At 39.8% G+C, this 16,517-nt stretch overlaps 1 protein-coding gene across 2 annotated transcripts in view; it reads left to right on the top strand.

Annotated features, from left to right (window-relative positions):
- Nucleotides 1-16,517, top strand: part of DPYD (dihydropyrimidine dehydrogenase) — a 368,019-nt gene that overhangs the window by 294,320 nt on the left and 57,182 nt on the right. For both annotated transcript variants that reach the window (XM_052801600.1, XM_052801601.1), the window contains one exon: nucleotides 3,620-3,762. In XM_052801600.1, the coding sequence (XP_052657560.1) occupies nucleotides 3,620-3,762 (143 nt within the window). The remainder of the gene's footprint in view (nucleotides 1-3,619; nucleotides 3,763-16,517) is intronic.

The following is a 16,517-nucleotide window of genomic DNA, read 5'->3' on the forward strand; positions in this document are numbered from 1 at the left end:
AGACCAGCAGCTTTTACTACAGAAGGGGAAGCTTCTGAACTGTTGATCAAGAAATGCACGAGAGAATGGCTGCACCTTCTGATGTGCTCATTCCGTATTCTGTAGACGAAAGAAAAAAATGCTGGGATGAATAGTGACACCTCAGTCAACCCTCTGATTGTCATTAGAGCCATTTATTTACTCTCATCATCATCATCATAAGCACTCCTGAAATGTTTTTAAATTCATTTGGGTGAATTATAGATGAAGGAATACTTTTGCGATCGTACCAATTTATCACTAATTTACTAATCACCAAATGTAAGTAATAACTCAAATTATGAATATCAAGTGCAGCTAGTACTAAAAAGTACCCGTGTTCCATAATAAATTCTAAGTCTCATTGCCATCTCTACTAGGCTTCATCAAATCATATGCTTGATTTCTGTGGACTGAATGAAAGCCTTTCTGATTACCTATTGTGCTGAAAGCTTAAATAAACTGTCATTTGCTTCTTTTCCTCTACTGACCATTGTACAGAGACAGTCATTTAAGTGAGAAGGTGGCTAATTTAATCAGACTGAAGAAAGGAACAATTCTATTCTGGAAATATTTTCTTGTGGAACTCTTTGCTACAAGATACCATTAAGGTCCAGGGTCAATAAGGCTTAAAAACTGATTGAATGCAAACTCTCAGAGTTACATTGGGGTTAAAAGAATACAAACCTTCATGCCTCGAGGCAGATGTCAGTTTTTAACTCATGCAGATTGGGAAGAGATTTCCCTCTAGCCACGTGATTTCAGAGTTACCAGTGTCTGTATTCTTTCACGTTTCTAAAAAATAACTACCTCGTCACAGTGAGATTCTGGAGCAGCTATGTCAGTGCCTGAAAGCAATATAGCAAGTCTGATGCTTACCAATAGCCTCAATTTCGAAGACTAAATATTTGAAGAATCTCATGAACTAGTGTTTTTTGATGAGATTATTTTCAATGGTTTTGGCTGTGTAGTGTATATCTTGGCATGTATGCCCTCCAAAAGGCTTTATCCATAAATCTGTGAGAGCAAACAGCATGGTTCCATTTTTTTTGTCTCAAGTCTCTCTCTAAGACTGGACCATCAATTCTGTCACAGTATTTGCTCTTTGGTCACTAGCAGTCATCCTCTTTCAGAGAATCATTCTATTCCTTTCGAACACATTACAATCGATCTAGCTCGAATGATGGCAAATAGTCATTAGTGTCCTGTGGAAAGTTCCTGTTCAGCTCCAGCTCCTTTCTGTGATCTATTCTGGTGTGATCTTAGATTCTTTAAGGCAGTTTTTGTGAGATTTCTAATTTTTATGAACCAGGCTCTACTTTTCACCAAAACACGCTGATAGTGCATCTTGGGTTAGGCTATCCATTTATGGAAATGAAAGTTTATGTGCTGAAAACATTGTATCTCTATGTAGTCTCTGTTAAACTAGCAAGAAGTACCTGGGTAAAGCCTGAGAGGAGTCCTGATCCCTAACATGGGCATGGAAGAACATGTGGTGTGTCTTGATGGTGGGTGGAACAGTCTGTCTGATCAGATAACGAGCATTCTGGTTTTTGCTCAGGTGCAGAGATCAGCTATTGAAGAAGGAGGAGGTGTTGTATTAAGTATATAATGAGAAGGTGTCTATCCTGAGGCAGCAGAAGTTGTCATTGCGCAAGAAGATAATTTTGTGCTGAATCCAGAGCAGGTGTCAATAGAGACTGCTTAGCTGAGCTTTTGGGTGTGAATGTGTTTAATACTGATGGGCCAGGGTCTCCTGTGAATTCAGTGTTGTCTGTCAGGGTTACAGTGAGGGGCAGTGGTATGTTGCAAAAGGCAGTGTGAGCTGAAGACAGAGTATTTTTAATGGTTAAGACAAACCAAATTTCAGTTTTCTGTAATGGAAAATTACCTTGAAAAAACAGCTCCTTGTCAAAGTGACAGTGCAGCTGTCCTATTTAAAGCAAGACATGACAGGTTTTATGACCTGAACTTGTGTGGGATCGTTCTCCTCATTGACCCTTCCAGCTAGACCGGGGAGGTCTTAGCTGATGCACTAGCAAGGCAGAGGCTCTTTCTAGAGAGCAGAATCCTGAGCCGATAGTAGGTCCTTTGCAGCGACCGGTAAAACTCTGCCTGAGAGGAAGCATTGATGGGGACACTGGAGGGAGGGTAGCTGCTGGGCTCAGTGAGGCAGGGCTGCCTGAAAAAAAGCAACATATCCTTTACTACAGGCTTTCTTAGATTAAAAATCCAACCAGCAGACTGCAGTGCTTCTGTCTCAGAAAGGGTAGGGAAAGAATGGCAACACAGCTTGTTTGGGTTCAAGAAGAAGTTTTGTCTGAAGGAGATGAGGATGTTGGTCAGGCCTCTAAGCAGAGGTGTGGCGATGCAGCAGCTACTGGTTTTGCATGGGCTCTTTTCCCACACTTCCTAATTGTGGTTTCTTCTTCCTCTTGCTTTGTTTGTTGCTTTGGTTTTATTTCTTCCTTCCCGTTTGGTTATTTGCTCTTGCAGAAGGTCAAAGCTTTAAAGGTTATAACAGTACCCATGGAGAGTGTTCGGAAGTGTTTCAGGTTCATGGTATTTCCCCAAGTTACCTAATACAGTAAAAAAAAAAAAAAAAAAAAAGTACTAGCACTTCCTTGCATAGGTTGACAGCCAGCCAGTTCCTCTGGGAGCGATGTGTCCCTCCCTTACACTACTGTATTGTTGTCTAACGGTAACAGAAAATTACCCCAAAGGTTCTCTAAATTAAGTAGAGGTTTTAGGAATACGGGAGTTATCTAGAGAAATCCCAACTAGCCTAAAAAATAAATAACTGAAAGTGTCAGCTGTCTATGCTATCCATCATTTAATGAGCAGCATCTGTATGCATATTTTAAATACTTGCATATCATCAGTAGGATGTAGCCAAAGCAGATGCATTGCAGACGCAGTGTATTGAGACTTCAATCATAATTCCTCTAAATGTAGCAGGGAGTTGTCTGACTCAACCTCTACATACCATTTGAAAATGCAAGCTCCAGTCTTGGAGATGCAGCCATAAATGAATATACTTTATTCTTTTGAGCTTCTATCATGTTAATAGTTAAAGGGAGCTTACTTAAAGGGTTATCTGAATCTGCAAACGTCCAAAGGGGAAACATTAAATAATATATGAAATGTCAAGTGCAGTGAAATGGCACTTTTAAAAAATTTTTAGTCACACATAAATAAATGAGATGTTCCCTCTTACTTGGACAACATCTATGTTCAAAAAATCAACCTGATTCTTTATGTAGAAACATAGATCTCTTGGTCTACAGAGTACTGTATGGTAAAGTATTGCTTTATGTCTCAGACATTGTTAATCTTTATTTTGAGCATCAGCTAAAATGTTCAAGCCAGCATTGCAATGTTTATCCAAATGTTTCTGCAATTTTCTTTTTTTCGGCCAAACTCATAATACTTTACAAGTATTGATACCACTTGAAACCCACTTGGTGTCAATTTATAAATGAATATAACCTCTGCATCTCAGAATTAGATGTTAGTTCCCAATGTTCCTACCATGAGGGATGTGCAAATTACATCAGGGTGTATTCTGACACTGCTAACAAAATGTTCTGGTTTTCTGCAGGAAATGCTATTAGGCCCATCGCCCTCCGTGCAGTGTCTGCCATAGCCCGTGCTCTCCCAGGATTTCCCATCTTAGCAACTGGAGGCATCGATTCTGCTGAAAGTGGCCTGCAGTTTCTGCACAGTGGGGCTTCTGTTTTACAGGTACCTTTTCTTTCTTTAAAATATAAAAATTAAAATAACTGTAATTAAAACCATAATGTATCTTCCTTTCAAACATTAGGATAGTGAGGGTTTTATACCACTGACAGGAATTTTCATGTTTTTAACTTCATGCTTCTTGCTAAGAGAGATTCATTTCAGATGGAGGAGGAGTTGCCAAAAGAAAACTTTGGGTGTCACGATACTAATCTGGGAAAAGGCTAGCCATGAGTATGTGATCACTTTTTTTCTCTGACCTATAGGATTTAAACTTTCACCACCTCTCCCTTGTCATACAAACAAGGTTGACACAGAGTTAAGCTTGAGCTATCTGATCTTCCTTTATTCTCGGGTTTTATCTTCTGCAAAGAGCCTTTTCAAGGAGAGGGGGATTTCAAAGAGCGCTACTTTGGTCCCACTGGGAGCCAGTGTAAAGTAACTCTTGTTTATCCAGGCATCTGTGTCCCTTAAGCATGTTTATTGGATCAGGAGGTGCAGAGCTGTGCCTCCTGCATGGGGTGCTGGCATTGCAGCCCATTGCATTGGAGTGAGGTGTCAGACTGCAGGCAGTAGTTGAGGCTGTTTACGTTGCCTGATGGGTTGTTTTGAGGTCCTGGCCAGACTGGCATGGTTAGTTAGTCCCTGTCATGGAAGGAAGCCTTGGTGGCCTGTTATTATGGGCACCAGGAAATTGGCTGGAAATCAGCCCCTTACCTGCTCTACTAGGCATGCCAGGGCACCATTGCAGCATATATGTTAGAATGGCTGATAAGGAGCAGGTGGTGGTTATGTTATATTATTCCATTATATATTGTTACATTCTGATAACTACTCATCCCCTTTATCTGTAGTTCCCATCACAGACAACAGCAGGTGTGGATCCTGTGGATATCGGCTTTGTGTCACTCCATGGAATGACTGGAGTGGTTTCATTCCCACAATTCACTTTGACGTTAAAATTAGAATCAGTGTGACCATCCTTTCTGCACAGCTATGGTGACTGCTGAGATTAGTCATTTCTTTGCTATGTTTCAGAGAAAAAAAAAAGGCCAACTCAGTGGTTTGGTTTGGTTGGTTTTTTTAATGCACATCACAGTTAGCATCTCTGGGAGCTGAAGTAGAAGGCCACTGCTTTTTTATAGACTTACTATGTTCCTTGGATTTATTAATACCATTTCCTATTTTTTTTAGTCTGTATTGGAATGCTTCAAACTCTTCTTTTCCCATGCACAGACAAAAGATCTACCTTTCTTACACAGTGGTCTGAGAGCTTCTTCCATATAAATACTAAGTAACGGTACAAATTACAGAGCAGCATTTGTCTACAAAAAAGTAGGATTGGCAAGGGAATGTTTTTACTGCTATAGATGCATTTCATTTGTTATTGCTAATAGAGCTTCAGTTTTGATGGCTTTGTAACAACGTTATATGATCTGAACTACACAGAGTGGAATGATTTTCTGTTCTACGTCTGCTGTATCTGTTTCTGCGTGACTAAAAATGAATTTTTTTAATGTCATTTATGCACTTTTCCTTTATATAGACTGTGTATCTGTTTATTTTTTATTATTTCTTTTCTTTTTTGTTGGTTTGCCCCAGTGATAATGGGAATTCTGAAATAGAATTTAATGCAGACATCCCAGTCAGTGCTCAAGAGAAAGAATATTGGATTTACAAAACATTAATTATTGTTTTCTTTTTAGTAATAATCAAGTTCTCTGGAACTGGCTTCCAGAAATTACTTGGATCTATACTGGTCTTCTGCCCTTTACAGAATAATCTCTCTTTTCAACAGATTTTTCCCAGAGATGGTGGAAAAACTCTTTTCTTGTCCTTGGGCTTCACCAGTTTAACTTAAATCATCTCTAGAACTGATTTTAAACTCCTGTGGATCAAACCTATCCTCAGCTTGAGTAGCTTATTTCTGCTTCACTGAAGTAGGGAAGTAATTTAAACTAATCTGAGGTAAATGGATTCTAAAGCTGCTGTGTAGGTAAGGGTCTGAACTAGTTCAATTACATTTATTTAAAAATAAGCCTTTAGTAAACTTCATGCAAGATTGTGAGTACAAGCCATAAGTCTTTCCCTCATCTTGGCAAAGGCAAATGGAAGGGAGAGGGGAATGACTAATCTCTGTAGACAGTCTTATAAGACATACAGTTGACCGGGACTAGATTGAAACTTTTATTTGCTGCTTAGGCAAGACACGTTGTGATAGACACAAGACGACAGCCTCATCTTCATAGGTCATCTCTGGAACCTAATTAGGATTATGAGAATCATCGCTGCTATTTTATTTCTTAACAAGGTCATACGAATATCTGGCTAATATACTTTTCCCTGAATCCCAATCTCTCTCTCACATGTCCTTGGTATCAAATGCCCAAGTTGTTCCTTCTTCAACAGTCAAAACCTCTGTTGCTCATCGTAACAGCTTTGACAGTTCACTTCAGTACCAAAATACAGAGCAAGAACAGAATTTGGAGATCGCATCAAATAAAGTGATCTACTGAATAATTCAGTTTATTAAGATTCACTACATAGCAAGTCCCTGAGTTAAGTAGGGACATACTGGGACTGTACTGGGGGAATTATATATGCATCCCATAGCCTTATCTTAAGTATCTGCTTCGGACACTGTTGGAGGTGGTACTGAATAGACACTTGGACTGACACAGTACTGCACATTTTGTTATCTTACTTCATGTTTCCAAAACCACGAGGACGCCTTATGACTGATCCAGAGGCAGAAAGCAAGCAGCCCAGGCTTTGGCGGTGCTGGAGTGAGCTCTGCGCTCAGCTGTGCTGAATGAGCAGTGGTCTCAAAAACTAGGAGTGGGTACTGCCACTGCTATCACCACCCTGTTACACAGAATAGAGCGTGGATGTTTCCTCATTAGCAGTATTTTAAAAGGGTAGGGAATGTCAGTTCATGCAGCATTAGACATGGTCTGATATCACTAAGCAGCACAGGTTGTATTGATCCATCCATGGAGCCCAGCTAGAGAACCTGGGAGAGCAGCACTTGCATGGCCATTGGGCTTCCCTTCATTTTACCTAGACAAGGGTCCTGTGTCTTCTCTGCCGTGAGAGGGTGATGTTCATGGGCTAAGATAATATGAAGGCTTTGTGTGAGTTGATTTAATTGCAGAGTGGCATATCTCTTAGAGAAGAGGTTTATGAATAATAAATGTACCTCCATTAAAAGCAAGATCAGGTTTTCCTCTGCAGCTATTTCACCTACAATCAGTTCTCCATTATTTTTTCCAATTGCTTTTATTTTTAAAATGTGGGTATTTATTTTCCATTTACGAAATCATCATACACAGGAATGCAAGTCAGGAGTCAGGTGGTAAGCTGTATTTTGATATATGCTGTAACCACCTCAAGTGGTATTAAGCAGGTATTTTAGGGAATGGTTTGGGGAGAGAGTTTCAGTATTCAAAGTGTGTTCTATCCCCTCCTTTAAAAGATAGAGGGCAACATCTTAGTGTCATTACTGGCAAAAAGTTTATGTGTAAGAAAGTTTTGCAGCAGGTATAGAAAACAAACTGGATCATTGTAGTCAGTAGTAGCTGGGGTTAAAATTTTATACAGCAATTTAACAGAGCATTCTTCCACTTTATGGACTTCAGAAACAGTTGCAAAAAGATCCCACTTGTTTTTTAATTTTTCATGAAAAATGCTGAAGCATTTAAATCATTCTTCAGCTCATTCCATAGCACTATACTTTTTTGTAGCATACCCAAATCCACCAATCCCTTTTCAGTACAGGCATGAAATTAAAAAAATAACAACTGTATTTATGGAGATAATCTTGCACTCATTGCATACCAAAAGCTCCAGAAACGTCTAGCTGCATCTTTCTGAGGTACAGTTCATTACTATAGGCTTCCAGTGAGGCTGAAGTATTTTTTTTTTAGATAAGCTTTTTTTAAAACCCTGATTTATCAAAATAAGATATCGGATTTTTTTGCACCTTTTGCATCATGTGTGTGATTTACCATGTCACAATGATGGTTTGTTAGATTTTTGCAAGGCTTTGAAAGAGACATACATTTTTCAAAGTCATCTCTCTGTAGGAAATTAAAAATGGAGACAATTATAGAAAATTCCAGTGGAAAGAGAAAATGCATTATGGAAAAAGCAATAAAAGCGTAAAAATATTAAAGTAAAAATCACTTCACAGTAGCCTGTATGATTGAATTGTAGATCAATATTGTGTAGTTAATGCATTAGCAGTAGAGCATTAATTTGCAATTACCGCAGGTGATCTGATCCTCTGTGTTCTGTCCATTGACATAAATGACCTTTTGTTGAAAGAGATTCTGTAGTCATTATTTCTAGCAGATGTAACCAAAAAAAAGGTAGAACAAAGGGGGTACTTTCTGAAGTATACTTGTTTCATGGTAGAGTCTCTTAACATTATATTCTGGTATGGAATACTTTTGTTAATCTTGAATATTGGTCATTAATGTGTAAAGAATATGGGTTCCTTTTCAAATAAATTTCTTTTCTTACAAAATACGGAGGTCACACATGTCCCCTGTTGCTCCAACATGGATGTCTGTAAAAGCTCTCTACATAGCAACGATTTAAAATCCACCCATATAACGCTGCTTCCTAGCAGGGCTGCCTGTAGCTTTGCCCCAAGCCCTGTTTCAGACCCACCTTCACCCATCTGCGTCTCCCACTTGCCCTGGATGGGATGTAGCACCTTGTAGTCCTGTTCCTACAGGCACTGTGCTCTTGTCCTCACCATGTCGTATTCAGTCCATGCACACCTGCTGCCTCTGGACCTTGCACCATGACCCTCCTCATCTCTCATGCAAGGCAATAAGGTGGGAATATACCCCACCTCAGAGACAGAGCTGCCGTCATGCTGGATCTGCCCCGTGCCCTTCTTTCCTGCCCCACACCAGTTGTGTATGAAACCTCAGGGATCTGAGGAAGAACAAAGCCATTCTGGAAGTATGACAGCCCATGATAGGAAAGCAATAGCGATGGGTTTTGCCCCTGCAAGATAAAATCTCCCTCCAACACAGAACGTGGTTGTTTTTATGAGACTACTTGTGTTTTTTGTAACGTTTTCAAGGAGCATTCTTGTTGGTACCTCTTTGGAGCCAGAGTCTCAAGGGATTCAGGACAGTTTGATTATTATTTTTTCTTCAGCAGGCTTTTTACTGAAGCATTTAGCTGAGGGATTTTTATAACAGCAGGATGGCCTTTTGTGTGTGAATAAACAAGCTTTTCTATCACAAAATAGTGGGACTTGAACTATGAGAGAGCATTGTTATTCTATTTGTGCAGATGTGAAACCTTGTGAGGAACCCTTCTACATGGTATAAAATGCCATGGGTATCAGAAAATAAAAGCAAGGCTCTGAAAATATAATCACTGAAATGACAGGGGAAAAAAAAAAACATTTCATAAACATTATGTCATGTCTTAAGGTTTAGATGCTACCATTTTCTCCACCCTAATCTCAAAAAAACCCCCACAAAACCCCATGAAGTAAACATATGCTGTAATAATTCATCATATTTTTCCCCATTTTATTTTGTTTTTTTTTTAAATTTTCATTAAGGTCCCTGATGCTATTTCTCTATGGTTTTTTATGGCTACAGAACTGCAAAGTAGAGAGCTGGTTCTCCATGCACTGAATTAGTGCTCTTTTAAGCCCGTCTCAGTGTCTGTTCAAGTCAGTGAAGACACTGAAATTTGAGTTAAGTGAAGACTAGATGGGGCCAAAAAATTCTCATCCAGGAATTATCATTTATGCCATTTAATGGTATGGAGAGTGAAAAACTAGAAGAGATTGAAATCATGGGAGTGACAGAGCAGGGCAGTGATAGAGTAGGCCCTCTGTTTTACAATTCAAGGTTAAGTTTATACTGATGACACTTGGAAAAAATTTATTTTGTCTTGCAAGGAATAGCAGGGATTTTGAATGCAGAGGAAGGGCTCAGTCTTTCCTCATGTCTAATCTCAGCTCTGTGTGAGGAGAAAGATGTCAGGTGGGTGGCTGCAAGCCTTAAACAACCACAGGTGCCATCGGTGTGGCAGGGCAAGGCTGGGCTTCTCCTGCCTGGACTCGCCAAGAGTCCACCCTTCCTCTGCCCCCAGCTCGTCCTTACACCAGCGCATGGGGGGAACAGAGGCTGAAGGCTTTGCTTTGTGTCAGTCAGAGAGTGCTCCACGGGCAGATAAGCCCAAGAACAGGCGCACTTTGGCACCAACTGGACACCATAAAGTTTCTGATGCAGGCTGTAGCTCAGGGGGTAGAAGAACAAAACCTTTCTGTACAAAGCTGTCCATGATACAGAGAAGTTAAGATGTTGGAGCTAAGTCTTCTTTCACCAGTTAAATTGGTAAGTGAAGAATAGATTGCTGGATGCAGTGGCAGGCCACCATAATATGAGACAAGATTCAAGGTGTGGCTCTTTACATCCACCAACAATTTTAAGGAAAAAAAATACCACTTAAGGCAAAACCACTTTTCAGATATAAGTCCTTTGATTGAGATAAATGTAGTCTCACGTGGAAATAGCAGGTTTTAGTCCCTATTCCCAAAGAAATTACGTCCTTTTGAGTATCCTCAGTCACATTTGAGCTTTGTAGCCATTTTCACTGAAATTTTCCGGAAGATAGAAAGTATTTTGCTATAAAAAGTTTTGAGAAAACAAAAAAGTCAGGCAGAGGATGGAGCGTACCAGCATTCCTTCACTGTAAGCGTGAGCATGCTATGAGCTCACCTTTATTAGACCTCTGAGAATCCACATGGGACAGTGCTGTTAGGACTGTGTCAGCCACAGGAAAGGCTTTAATTGGCAGTCACACCTTATTAGACGTCAGAGAACCCAACCAGGAGACACAGAGCTGCTGGAAGCCAGGTATCATTAGCTCTGCTGCTCACAGAGCCGCGTGCTTAAAAAAGTCTTCAATGGACACAGCGCTGAATGGAGTGGCCCTTTTCTGCAGAGCTGAAATTTGCAGTACATGCAGAAACAAAAGAGGGAACAAAGTGCTGTTTGAACATGTAGACATAAAATCAAAAGGAAAATGAATGTGAGAGAGAGAGAAGAGTTGGGACAGACATACTCAAGCGATCACTTCTGATAAGCATTTCATTATTTTCTGCTTTTTTCTTAGCTCAGTGCTAATTACAGAAACTCAGCCTGTTCTCAACTGTCTGTCTGTCTTCTTTGGTAATAAAAAAAAAAGTCATTAGAGGACTGCCACACTTGCTCCATTACAGATGCTTGAGATGGAAATTGCTAATTGATAGTGAGAATTTTCTGTGAGAATTCCTTTAATGGAAATTGGAATTTGTCAAACAAAAACAATCTAGAAAGCTTTTTGGTTATAGTTGGAAAAAAATATCAAATTAGAACAGGTTTTCATTATTGATTTTTACTTTTATTATCTTGCCACTTTTAATGAAAAGTTGCAATATTCAAATCAGCACATTGTAAAGTTACGGACTAAACACTAAGCTAATAATGCCTTTTATTTTGTGCAGTTTTGCTGTAGTTTTACATTTTATTTGGAGCTGCTTAAGGGATTTATCTATTAGCTTTCCTTTATTTCTGCTCGTTTCACCAGCTAGTAAATGAGGTCTGCATAGATAGGATTGTTATTTCATAAATTTGTAAGACTGAATTCAAGCTCATTCTGTAACAATTGCTATTTGTCATTCTTATAATGGATTCTCATGCAAAGTAGGTTTAACTATCACTGAATGGTCTCAATTGAGCATCAGCTCAAATGCTGTCCTATACCAGTCACTCCAAGTCTCTGCAGAGGATTTGCTCTCTGCTTTTATACCTGGGGACACTGAGCCTGCTTCTCTTTCCCCTTCTGCGCAGGTGTCTACCCTGCTTCCCTGGGTCTGGTGACATATGGACTATAAGAGTTGAGGAGATGTGAAGAATAATTGCTTTGGCAACATGGTCTTTCCATCTCTCCCAAGGATCCACAATATTGCTTGTCTTTCCACAACCCACTACTGCTGCACCTATTTTTAATGTGGATTCACATTACTGATGTGGATTTGTGCTTCTGCTATCTTATGTGAACAAACACAGAGCTGTCCTCCCTGTAGATAAAACCACGTGGTGTGAATTAACATCACGTGAATTTTGTTTAAAAGTTTACAAAGTAAAAGCAACATGGAGATGACTCTTCAAAAGAGGCTCAGTTAAGTGTTGAAGAAATTGTGGGCAAGTTGGTTTGCTCAGCTCAGGTTGCTTTCAGACACGAAGCTAGCTCTGTTATAGACAGAGTTCCCCTTGTGTACCAGTGTGGAGGTGACTGGAAATTGAATCTGAAAATGTACACAGCTCCTTGTTGGATATTGACAATATAAATAGAAGGAAAGATAAGCACAGTAGAAAATGTTGAGTTTCTTTTTTTGTTACTGCCATCTCCAATAATTACTTAGGGAATTTCCTGTGTTTTGTTTTAAATTATATGTATTAACAAGTCCCCCTCTGCAGGGGACTTGTTTTCCAAAAAGGGAAAACATAAAACATTCAGGATTGCAAAGCTCTGCTATCAGAGAAGTTTTTCTCGGAAACATTATCAGTCATACAAAGAAAATACTTATGTAAGAAATTTTCCTTTTTGTGTCGTAGCAGCTCCATCGATCTTTCAGTCAGAGGCTGTAGCTGGCAGTGAAAGGAAGAAAGGGAGAGCAAGTGGTGGAGGAGGTCATGCTCGGGGAAGGCACAGACCTGGAGCCCACACCGGCACAGGTGTGCGCTGCCATCCAGCTCGGCTTGGGCTCGGTGCAGGGCTAGCTGGAGTTTGGTCACCGATCTGCCGTTTTTTCCAGTGGTAGAAAAATCTTTTTCTGCCCAGGAAGAAGGGAGCAATCTGGGCATGTGAGCCCTGATGCCATTTTGAAGGTTTTTTTCCTGCTACAACACAAGCTCCCTGACACAGATTGATCTGGCTGGCGAGAGGTCCTTTTATCCATGCAATTTGAATGAAAGAAACAAACAGTGAAACCATTTTTCTGAAGCTGGCACTACGTTTAAGAAAGGGTTTAACTTCCTTCAATATCTGAGTTATGTCGTTGCTTTTCTTGCTGATATTTATTATTTGGACAGAGATAGGTAAAACAATCCCTAAGGAAATGTGAAAGTGGCGTTTTATCTCAGACACGAAGGACTCGGAGGGTCAGAACTGTTTTATTCACATGAATCTCACTCTTCAATGGACACAGCAGCTGCTGCACAAATTCATACAGGGAAGCTGATAAGGATGAAAGTAATTTTAGCTGAAATAAAATGTGAGAGTACTAGAGGGAAAGACTCACAAGAATGAGGGGTTAATCATTGCAGGACTGAACGGAGGTTCCAAAATGGAAAAATTGCTTTTCTGTTTGATTTTGAGAGGTCTGCAGCTTTCAAAATTCTGGTCACAGGAGGGTGTCCCTCAGTAGATGGTTCTCATTAGAGTTTGTTGAAAACTTCTTTGAGGAAACTGTTTTTCATTGACAAATTTCATTTAATCAAAATAGATCTGGGTTCAAGTCCCTGCTGTATCTGATTCAGAGTGTCCTGGGATGAAGAATGCTGAAGCTTTACCCTGGATCCGTTATGCATTAATGAACCTGAGTATTACCAATGACCAGGAAATAGTTATTCTGTCACAGGGAAGTTCAAGGATGGAAAAGTTTTCCAGTTTAAACTGATAATCAAAATTCTAAAAATGTGTGGAATTAGCACATTTAAAGAAAAAAGTATTATTTGGGTGAATCAAATCTTTGTTTCAACTGTTTTGCAACATATTTTAGTTTTGACCTTTTCATTCCAATTAACTTGGATTGCAAAACAGACATTTTCAAGTTAAATGGAGCAGTTGCATTCCATGTTGTCAAACAGCACATATTGGTAATTGTGAAAATCTTTTCCATACGTTTTTCAGAACACAGTTCTTTTCTGAAAAACCTGCTTTCCCAGAACCACACTCACTTCTGACAAATATGCCTTTCCAAAAATGCAGTAACGGACCAACTCCAGTCTGGAGAGGATGGCATTCCTGTTGGTTAGCTCTCAGAAAACAAAATCTTAAAAACACTGCTAACTTCTGACTAAATGTGTCATGTTACTTGATGACTTTTAACATCAAACCACCAGATCTGAGAGACTTAACTGATACCTGTTTTAGAAATATCTTTGGAGGAACTGGAGGATACAGCTCATGGAAATGGGTCGAGTAAAAATTACGTCTACCTGGCACAGCTGCTGATGCTGTACCAGCAGCTGCAGAACCACTGGGAGAACTGAAGGATTTCATTTTCCACAACAGTACTTACAAGAGAGAGGCGAGACCTTTGGGTGTTAATAAATGAAATATGAAGTGATATTCAACATAAATTTAAAGATAGTTGTATAGCCTCTATATGTGATTGGACTGTTTACACAGGGGAGTTAGCTCATCTGCTTTCAAAAATATGTTTAATTTTGCAGATCTACAGTACAATGATACAGTTTGCTATAGATGGCTGATTAGGAGGCTGTTTCCCACACTCCTCAATGCTCAAGGCATGTGGAATCATATTTGTTTTCTTAGGAAAGATGATCACGATCAGCACTTTTATCAGTGTGTGTGCCCACCTACTGCATAAAGGTCCACTTTGTAGTTCCAAGAACTGACAGAATGCTTTAGTGAGATAAGGAAATATAACCATTCCTCTAGGGGTGGTTGACAGGGAAAAAAAACCAAAAACAATTACCTCAGGGAGCCTTCTGAAAATTCTTGATTTCTTCTGCAATTCCCCTCTCAGAGACACGGGATACAAAATTGCATCGTTCAGGGTCCCTTGATAAGTGCCAGTTTCCCACTCCCAAACACCCAGTTTAGCTATTTAGATCAAAGATACATTAATTGGCAGAGAAGAACTTAAGGGAAGGAAAAATACATTTGAGTAGGCTAGGAATTAATGCATCAGATAACATTCCTAAAGGATCTCTTACAGTGCTCTTATACCCTGCCGTGACCTCGTCTGATAAGTGGCTAATGGATTCTAGACTTTTTTCTCCTGCTTCATTGTTGGCCACTCACAGTTGCCCAACGTTGCTGGAGTGCAATACATGAACAAGGTCTATCTTTCACCCCCAAAAATCAGGTGCTTCAGGGCCTCTGTGCCAGCAGGAGTAACTGTCACCTTGGTGCTGGGGAGGCTTTTCATTACAGCCTGCCTCAGGAGGCTGCTGTGGCTTCAACACAAGCTGTGTGGCTCTTCTTGCTGCCCAGCTACTGCATCCTTATTTCCTTACCTGTGGTCCCTGCCTTGATGCTCCCTAAATGTCAGCTCAGCTCTGCTCAACACCACGTCAGCGTTATGTTGTCCTGTTGTAGAGAGGATCCAAGCTGTACCACAGATAGAGCTCTTATCCCACAAGCTTGTCTTGTATAGGCTGGAGACCTTCTCCTTTTAACTCATTTTGAGGTCCATTACTTACTGACATTAGCCTATACTTCTCATTAGAATGACACTTTACCTCAAGCTTGTCTGATAAACTCACTTGAGGTATAACAAAATAACTGAAATACTTCATTACTGACACCCACATGGCACCGGACCATCAAGTCATTTTTTTTTTTAATAGATTTCTTAAGCCCTATGTGAATGGTTGCCTGCTCTGTGGAGCCTGGAGTTGTTAGCATCTTTGAATCTTTCTTCTGTGTGTTGCCCCTCAAGTGTCTCTGGTAAGCCCTCAGCTCAATAGGACTTCAAGTCTAGGACTCAGTAAAAAAGATTATGTGTTTTTTTCCCCACAATTCAGACAATTCATAGATGTAATATTTGAGTCCTTCAAACTGCTTTCTGAATGCCGTACTGGACTTCAGAAGAAATAGTAGTTCATTTCATGTATATTAGCTCAATTCTAATGTTTTAAAAAGGCTATCAGCTATCACCTAAATCAGTTTTGCATCTTGATCCAGTATCTGAAGCCTTGTTAAGTAACATCCCATCTGCTGACCTGTATCTCTAGAGTCATTTAAGCAGCTAATTTGAATGAATCAAGTCATTCCATCTGTACTGTATCAATATTTGGGAAGCTTTTTCTTACTTACAAATTTGTTCTTTAAAACAAAGAATCTCATTTTTTTCCAGAGAGTGCACCACGTTGTCCGATAATCCACTTCCCCTAATGTTCTTAATCCTACAACCCTCTAGCAAAAGTAGTAATTGCTGATAGAAAGGATAATTTAGGCTATGCATTTAATGTACTGGTAAGTCAGTGTTCAACGAGACATGAGGAGCAGGAACAATCATTATACAGGCAGCCTTTCCATAGATATTGGTATCCTGAAGATTGTAAGTGCAGAAACCCCTCTCAGAGGAGATTTTATTTGTCTGCTTACTCTCACATTGCAGGTCTTGCCACATTATTATGAGTACTGTGTCAGACAACCAATGCTGTGTGTACTGCTTTTTACTTTGTAGATCTGGGCACATCTAAATCATTGTATAGGGGTTAGAAAACATACATTTTCATTTCTATAGGCAAGGGTATGCAGCGTATGGATTGCATGGCCCAGAAAGATCTCCCTTTAGTTGAGTCAGTTTTTGCTAGTTGCTTTTGAGAATAAATTTTAAATTGTATGTGTGCCTTACCCAGATTATCATGCTCTTGCCCACTACAGTAAAATTAATTTTCTTAAGGCTGTCGATTCATATGCATACCTGGGTGGGCACAAATAGAATCCTTCCTGAAGTACCTTGCATTCATTTACAACTT

This window comes from Harpia harpyja, chromosome 11 (assembly GCF_026419915.1).
Source record: "Harpia harpyja isolate bHarHar1 chromosome 11, bHarHar1 primary haplotype, whole genome shotgun sequence".
Classification (NCBI taxonomy): Eukaryota; Metazoa; Chordata; class Aves; order Accipitriformes; family Accipitridae; genus Harpia; species Harpia harpyja.